Below are 9,173 nucleotides of genomic sequence, written 5' to 3'. Positions count from 1 at the left end.
ATATAATTTCTAATACAATTAAGGTAATCGATTGTAAAACCAAAATGTTAGACAATTTTTTATCTATTTACTGGGTCATGCAAACTATTGGCATCAAACAAATAAATGTCGAGACCATGAGCCAATGCAATACTATAAAAATTTGTAATAAAACAATCAGGAAGAGTTACCAATCCTAATACAGTACAACTACTCCTACACATTATTTTATTTACACTTACGATTGATAATATTGATAAAAATCAGGTAATATGTGTGCTCTCGAGCGAAATAAAATTACCGCTCGTTTTTTTTTACATATTTTTTAATATGGTGCGTCTCTCTTTTGCAAAATATACCTAGGCACTTGGTGATCAATCTCTCTATAATTGCGCTAAAACTTGAACGTATATCGCCAACGAGAAAACACCCGTAACAAAAATGATGTAATCAATTTCGAATAGCATCAATGATAACGTTACACTTAATACTGCCATACCAACAGTTGGTTATCATTGAACTCTGTGGTTCTCTTCGTATTCGCGATGAAATTTTATAAAAATAATTTTCTGTTTTCTTCCATCTATTTCCACGAAATACTTCCAACAATCCCCTAATAATATTCATAACAATAATCATTTTAAACTTGCATGTAACAACAAACAAGTTCAAATACAACTTTAAGTACCTTTAACAATAATCGATAGAACACATTTGTCACGAGTTTCGTACATATACCTGGTGTTATAAAAAAAAAACAATACCACGATCGTTTCTACATTCGACGTACTCATCCACTCGTGTGACTTGTCGTATGTTAGGTACGCTGCATTTTGTTCGACGAAATTTCCAGTAGGCATTGCTTGGGCACAACACCAACATTAATTTTTCACAACTACGCTATTCGTTTCTCTTTCATACACAGACCGTGAGTTCTTATGCGCTGCTACTTCATACGATTGAGTACTAAATCGCAGACGACCTGCAAACCTTTTTGGTACGGACTTTCCGCTAAGGATTGTGCGAGTTTCACAGCTTCCAGGCAGTGCTTCCGGGCCAGAAATCTCGTCTGATCGAGACCCTGTGATTTGTGTACTAATTCGAAAGCTTTCTCAACGTCTCCTGGCTCTTGAAACCGGCGCATAATCATGGCATTTAATTCTGGATACTGTAACAAACAGAAAAAAGGTCTTGGTAGAAATATTGAAAAATATATTTAGCGAAAAAGAGAAAGGTACTAATATTTCTAACAGAAGTCAAGTATTGATAGTGTCAGCAATAAATGAACTATTCCACGTGTTTGTAAACATACTAATGATTCATTATACATAGTTAGAAGGCACTTAATTATTTCCATTTTAACAGTTTTTAAAAATTCATCTCCAAGTTTCTCTATTTACAAGGACCATTAATCTTTTTTTGACTTTAGTAGTATCAAAGAATTGTCTTATTTTATATGGTATTTTATAATTTGTTTTTAGTTTTGTATTAAGAAAATTTCAAGAAATAGCTTTTTTTAGCTACAAAGTAGACTCTTGCCCAAAATGAAAATTTTGATTGTATAATCATAAATTTTTCTTTCTAAATACTTCTCTTGTTGCACTATTTAAGTATTTAACATTCTCTGCATAGAATTTTCCTTAAACTACTGAACCGTACACATGCTCGAACTTTCTTCTAATTAGACTGTTTAACGTCGCATTAAATACTGAATATGGTTCTTAGTACCTTTTTTTAGAATTTGCAAAAGCAGGATTAGCTGAATACTTTTGGTTTAGTAGTTTATCATTTGGGTGAAAATTTGAAATAGTATCTTGACATTCACCGAAACTTCATCTGCGTTTTCTGCTACTAATATCTAAAAGTATTTATTTATTAATTTGAACCGATCCTTACCCGTTCACACGCGAAAAGTACTGGAGCAGTCGCAAGTCCCAGTTTAAGGTCGGCCGCGGTGGGTTTGCCCATTGCCTCTAAAGACGACACGAAATCCAAGAGATCGTCCACTAACTGAAACGCCAGACCTATATTTCTACCATACTGGAAAGCTAGCTCTGCCAGTTGATCATCGGCACCTCCTAGCATAGCTACCTACAACAAAGAATTTTACAAAGATTAAATTTTTTATTATTTATTAATAGGCTGCGGATTGTATGCATTTATAGTCTGTAGGGTTCTACGAAATACAATAGTAGACAAAAGTTTCAGCAGATACAACGAGTTTTCTATTTTATTCTTAAACCATTCAGATATAGTAGACTCTAACTATATTGCCACTAAACGTAGTGCCACGAGGTTATGACGATGGAACTTAGCATGGAGAGGGCTCTTAACTCATAGCCATTGTACTCCCCTACAGCGCCGACCATGGCAATATAGTTAGAGTCCACTGTACTTAAAAGAGGAAAGAAATTCCTACTTTTGTTTTTGTCTTTATACACAATTGTCTAAAATGCATTAAATTGAAACTTGATTTTCTCAACTAATTAGTTCAATATAGAATGAACACAAGGTGTATGAGTTACCAGTAAGATTATTAATTAATAATAGAATATTCTTAAAAGTTTCTCTCTAGTTTATTACTCCGAAATTATAACCAGTTCGATTTACTGTTTATATCATAAATACAAATTTTAACAACTTTATTTGAAACCTGATGGAATTCTAAACAGAGTAAACAAATTTCTGTTTAATTCCGTTTATATTTGCACAAATATCCGTTGTCTAAACGCGATAGACTTACTGTCAGATGAAATTGTTTGTAATTGTTATTAACTTACGGCTTTCAATGAATTGGCGATTAAGCTGGCCGTTTTGCGGTACGTTTTCGTTAGGTAATGCGCGAATCTTTCGTTCTCCGTCTCCTTGGATCCGAGCTGCATAAATTCACCCTGCACCAGGTCCGTCACGACCTGGAAAGCACCTGGACTCGTCAATACTTATCATCAGGAGTATAATTCTAAGGATCCTAGAGATCGTGAATACTTCGGTACACTTACATACTTTCGTTGGATTAACAACAATGACACAAAGCAATACAACATACGTACATAACGCAAGTAGTACAGGAATAACAAAATCAAGTAAATAATTTCATACAAAATTAAAAAAAAAACATTCTTCATTACGTTACATAAATAAAAAATTGTTTAAGTGGAAAGCTTTTTAGTTGGACATTAGATCATGAATAGTCGAGAATTTCACATAAATAGTTTACTTATATACATACAATATATAATAATAAGAAGAAAGTGGTGATATATAAATCAGAACAAGACTACAGCAAAACTAAAAAGAAGAAGTAAATTTACACAGAATGATCCAGTTGACGGATAGATGAGATTCTAGCGCGAAAAAAAGTGATTTACCCAATTTTACAATCACAAATCATGCAACGTTGATTTAATATTTATAAAGCAATAAAGATAGAAAGTTTTATAAGCAGAGAGGATAACCAAGATTACTCCATCTGTGAAATGTTAAACGCCATTTTCTCCAGGAAGGCAGTTTCACACGAAAAATTCCATTCGGTACTTTCGATTTTCTTTCGCAAGAAATTATGTTCATTCAAACGTTCTAGAGTAATCTGAATTCTATATTTAGGTGATTCGGCTTAGCAAGAAGAACGAACTACATTATTCCTATCGTTCAAGCTCATCTGGCGCTCAACTACGAGAATTTAGAAACATATTTCACGGAATTTTACCTGACTAAGAGTGAGGGTGACATCGTCATTTCGAAGCTGAGATATCATAATCGACACTATTGCCAGAATATAATCCCCCGCCATTGTCACCTGAAAATAAGAAGAGCGATCGTTAGAGCACGATAATCGGGAGACTATATACCCCCAATTCGGTTTTTACACAAATTAGTTCATTCTCTTTTTACACGATCTGTTTTGATGTAACACGATCGATCCAAATTCTAAGAAACAATTTTTCATGAAAGATCTTGAACTGGTCAGTGAAATGGGTAATTCTTTTGTCAGACATGATTCTAATGAGGAACGAGCTGGAAAGTTTGAACGTGCTTTGAAAAGTCATTAATGGACTCTTAGAGAGAATTATACAATAACTTAGTTAAAACATAAACACAAGGATAAATAACTGAATTCGTTCTTAAAACCACTGAAACATTGGCACCATAGGAAACTAATGCTAATTTTTATACACATTCTTCCAGAAACGTATGTATCGTGTAAAAACAGAATTGAGTGTACATTGAAACTTGAGACCGAGCATCATTGATTATTTCACAGCGAAGGATGATATTCAGATACGAAAGATGATAAAGTGACTACACGATTATGGTATCTTAGCGCGCGTTACCTTTCACCATGCATCTTTCGAAACGGAACCGAAGAACATGGGGCAACGAACGAGCGAGCGTTCTTTCGTTCGGCCTTTTTCTCTAAGTACGAAGATTCTTGCGTATCCAACCGCAGTTACACGCGTTAATTAACTTATTATGATTAAGATCGACGCCATTCGATTTTATTCTGAGAAGCTGGTGTTTCTCTGGTGTCGAAGCTAGGCTAGCAGAGAAGACCACTTTCTTTCGTTTCACAGGTACGGGAAGGTAATTCGGTCCACGATTACGGTAAAAGTGCATACAGAAAGCGTAACATGGTGGAACACGGCAAAAAACTTCTCATAGTTGTAGAAATTACTTGGACTACTTCTTTACGACGATTAATTGGTATCCAGACTAATGGCAGGACATTTCATTTCGAAATACTACACTGCTGAAAACAATTACAGGATCATGTATTGTGGTCGGTCTGCTGGAAAATACGATGTATAATCTCCGAAAGTTTTTGGCAGCATTTTAACCCTCCGAGCACAGTCCCTGGGTCATGCAAGAATTTCAATAATATTTCAGTATTATCTAATAAAATATCGGTTTCGTAACTTCAACGAAGATTTCTACAAATCCGGGACTTCTAACATCACCGACGCGGTTTGTTAGAAAGCAGAGATTCCGAGTCGCCCATCGACCACTATTTTTCCCATTCATTGTAAAGTTAAAGCAGGTTCGTGCGACTGACAATGCAAATGTTACCATTTGTAACTTCATTATGACAAGTACGCCTCCGTGTATACGCAATACTGTTAGAAAGTCGCCGGAATGCAAATAAGGGTTGGACCGACGTGTACGCGAACAAATAACGAGCGCCGGCGCAGTAAGGGTGAATAGATTATTAAACTTGTCGTAAGATTGTAGTATGTGTGCATGCGGTTTCGTCTGGTGTTAAAAACCGACGAAGGAAAGTGTCGACGAGCCGCAACACATTGTAACCACATTTCGCTTAATGGCTTTTAACATCGCCTAGGCTACCGTCTTGCGGCCGCCATTTCCAAGTGTCACTGAATCGCATATTCCGAAAGCGTTGCCTGACGCCTCTGAACCGTTCTTCTAATACCTAATCAACAGCAGCAACCGTGAGGACTGCAAAGTCTCCCCTTCTTCTTCTGCGTGTAATGAGCAATTCATTTTCTACTTCTCCCGTGTATTTTACTTTGCGGCATCGTAGACATTGTATTCCATTGTTTCTTGTCGTTAGGAACCTGGTGGTATATGACTCGATATGCATTCAGAATGATTCATCTTTTTCTGGAAGCATATTTTTTCATCGAAAGTGGAAGTTCTTTCTTATTCAACTGGATCCAGATCGCTTCATCTGACCGATGTACAGTGGTCCGTTTTCCCGAAAAGCTGACAAAATTTTAAAGTTCAGACGTTATCCCAACCACTGCAGGGGAAGAAGGCCGTGGAACCTGTCAAGCGTATACTTTGTTGCCCTTCTGTTTTTGTAACCGAGACTCGGGCTTCGAGTAAAAAACGAATTTACGAAGGTCTAAAGCATTTCTTCCTAGAAGATTATTGTTTCGGCGCGGACCCGAGTTCGAGACAATAATCGAGAGGAGTCTGTAGTTCAAAAAATTTATTTCTACTACTTCACTAGGAAGTTTCTCAGCCAGAAACAATTCTGGCACCTTTCACTATTCCAATTTTTTGTTTGTCACGGAAAAAGTGAAAAGAAGTTTTTACGAGTGAAATTCACCGCGCAAGGCCGTACACGGTTAATTATCCGAAAGATTTGTCGTTTTCGTTACTAACTTGAACAAACAGGTGGACGTTCGAAAGGCCCGGGAGGGGAGGGAAGGTCGTTCTATTTGTCTTTCGCGACAATGGTTCGAAACGAGGCTGTCTCGTAATTTCGAAGCTTCACGTCTGGCCGATTCGTTTTCACGCGCGTTAAAAGCGCGACACAACACACACGCTGCCGGGTTTCCTCACGGAAATGTCGTTTTCGCGTTGAATACGATGCATTGCCGAACCTTTCGTGCCCACGTTGTGAAACGTTTTATTTCGTAAAGTCTGCGTGAATCAGCCTGGCCAGCAGCAGGGTGCAGCCTCGTCTGGGGAAAATCCTGATCATGGTCGATCAGAGATAGTGATTACTAAACTCCTGTAGAAGCCTTAATAGGGCTATACAAATTTCATAGTCCATAGTCTATATTTTGTCTGAATAAGTATTTTATGGACAACAGTTACGGAATTCCGTTTGTATTTCAGAAGTTCAAAATGTGTGAAACATCGTAAAAGATTTTCCTAGTAGAAAATCATTTGTAAAAAACTTCGAATCCGCGTAACGAACCGTAGATGATTTCACTTGCACCTTAATAGGCACTTCCAACGATTTCTCGAACACAATTTGTTATTTTCATTTCTCAATTATTTTCGTAGTTCCTCAATACCATAAATTAGTCTGAAAAATAGATTACGAAAATAATATATGACAATTTTTCACTGATACTTCTGGTTACATGTAAATGGAGCAACGGCCTGAATGGACGATTGTTCCGACGAAGAGGCATATTTCGCATTATATCTTGCCTCGTTCACGGCCTTGTTGTTTGCATGTAACCCGACGATAACTATTATATATACATAAGCCAACGTTCTTTCAATTAGTGTCTCGTTAATACGGCAGTTGTTACACAATTCGTTAGCTGTCTCCGATCTCCGATGTGAGACTTTCGTTATTTGACGGCTTTCCATTTCTTTGTAACCCGCTAATTCGTTCCTCAAGGCCGTCATACTTTCGGGGCCCACCTGTATAAATCGCGCGTGCTGAACCCGAGGCGTCTCGAGTTCACATCGACGATTTTGTCTGTGGTGGACCAGTTAATTTCATTAACAGCTATTAAGCTAAAGCAAAACATTGCACTTTACTTACAAAAGTCTATTTTTAAGCATATTATACTTCAAATACCTAAAACACACTACTCTCTAACTATTGGGTTTCTCCGAAATTTCTATTTTCCGTGTATCTTACAGGCTTTAGACATTTTTGACATTTATTTGGACCGCAATAATGAATTATTTTTACTGTGTATAGTAATGATTATTTAATTATTAAAAATTAATTTTTAACGATATTTCATCTTTATGGAAATTTCTTAGTGCCCCCTGGACAGAAGTCCTCCAGTTCGTCATCAGAAATGTCGGACAAATTGAATTCGACTCCCTCTAAATATCCCCCTGCCCCCCGGTCACATTGCAACTAAAAATTGCCCAATTTCGCGTTTTACAGTTCAAACATGCCCGGGGGGAAGCAATAACAGTCAGTCGGACACGGTTTCGAAACAGACGATCGTTACGTGATTCGGTTCGCGGCTCCGGGCCCGAAAATAATATTACTGGACTGGTCTAATTGGTAGAATCATCGACTTTCGAGGTGATTCCGTGACTGGCTCCTCGTTCTAACGCGCCGTTGATCGTGCAATTCAAGAGCGCAGAACGATTCCACTTTTCGAAATCTCGCCAACCGTGGCATCGAGCACACACGGCGGACCAAACGAAGGTCCCGTTTCCGGTTCCAGTCCAAGAAAGCGTGCACTGTCAGCCCGGCACAGGAGCTGTGAATCGCATTGGCCTCCTTCCTCATTTCAGAGAGAGAGAGTTTCAGGTCTTCATCGATCGAGGCGACGAAAGGGGGGCCCCTCTGTGAATGTATCGAAATTCACGATGCATCGTGTGAAATTCTGGATTCGGACGATGCTCGGTAAACGAATGAGAATTGGTGGCCCCACTCCACCTACACGCCAGTTTTGAAAATGTGGTTTCGAGCAAAACGTGCTTAAAGTTACGTCGCTTGCCGTCTCGAACTATGGCGGGAAACACTAAACAGGCTGTAACATCTTTATTTTTTGAAATTGAACCTTCAAATTTTGTTAGCATATTTTTGAAATTTGGTGCCTTTGATTAATGTAAAAAATTTGGATTTCTTGAACCTGTTACACGAGAATCCTCCTTTAACTCTTTTGAAATCAAAATTTAATGACGACTCACGGCGAGGAAGCTTTCAACTTTCACCTACAGGCTGTGGATGTGTATGAAAATTCACGTGTTCGTTGATCATTTGGACAAATTATTCGGTTGACAGATTAATATGACAAATGCTGATCAAGGGAGTATCGATTCAGTCTCGCCTTGGCAAATATGGTCCGCGTTTAGGCGACTCTAGACAATTTTTTCGTCGATCCTTCAAGGCATACTACTTCCGTGGACCGCCTTCGTCATCGATGGTACATAATCGTTCGTGAATCAGCCAAATTTGGAAATTCATTGAACTCGAATGGGCGTGCAGACTTTGACCCGAACCGAACGGTGGTTCTTACCTTCTTTTGGCTCCAAACAACGTTCACCGAAGGTTTGCCGCGGCGGAAGTCTGGCTGGTCGATTACGTCGTCGTGTATTAAAGAGGCGTTGTGGATCATCTCGGAGATCATCGCGACCTGCCGCTGCGATGCCAAGAGATCGCTGGAACGGAACGATTTTGCGTCGATTAATCGATTGTTCCTGGTCTGCGTGCGTTCTAATAGACACGATTTCATTCTATGAGCTTACAGGTGAATGATTGACATGATTTGATAGGCGTGGGTAGTCATTAATGCGAGGTGAGAAGAGAATGGTAATAAATATTAGGTAGTTGCATAATTAATGTCGGTGTTGAAATCCAGAGTTTGAACGATTATGACTCATCTTGAACGGAAAAACTTGTAATCGAAGAAAGATCCATTTGAGTAGATAGATTTTTACCAAAGAGTTACAAGCTTCTTGATCCCATGATTAATGATTCTTAGGTGGACACAGCGTGTTAGTAAATGAAATTTATTATGCAA

The 9,173-nt window shown here is 38.3% G+C and overlaps 1 protein-coding gene across 1 annotated transcript in view; it reads right to left on the bottom strand.

Moving 5' to 3' along the window:
* Nucleotides 1–259: 259 nt before the first annotated feature.
* The window catches only part of LOC107194259 (decaprenyl-diphosphate synthase subunit 1), a 39,742-nt gene continuing 30,828 nt past the window's right edge, over nt 260–9,173 (bottom strand). Inside the window, exons 4-8 of the mRNA XM_015583852.1 lie at nt 8,670–8,811; nt 3,686–3,775; nt 2,760–2,891; nt 1,876–2,070; nt 260–1,147 (exon numbers count right to left, since the gene is read on the bottom strand). Coding sequence (XP_015439338.1) covers nt 926–1,147; nt 1,876–2,070; nt 2,760–2,891; nt 3,686–3,775; nt 8,670–8,811 — 781 coding nt within the window. The 3' untranslated portion in view covers nt 260–925. The remainder of the gene's footprint in view (nt 1,148–1,875; nt 2,071–2,759; nt 2,892–3,685; nt 3,776–8,669; nt 8,812–9,173) is intronic.

This window comes from Dufourea novaeangliae, unplaced genomic scaffold, assembly GCF_001272555.1.
Source record: "Dufourea novaeangliae isolate 0120121106 unplaced genomic scaffold, ASM127255v1 scaffold28, whole genome shotgun sequence".
In the NCBI taxonomy this organism is placed as follows: domain Eukaryota; kingdom Metazoa; phylum Arthropoda; class Insecta; order Hymenoptera; family Halictidae; genus Dufourea; species Dufourea novaeangliae.
This window is presented reverse-complemented; position numbering and strand designations above follow the sequence as displayed.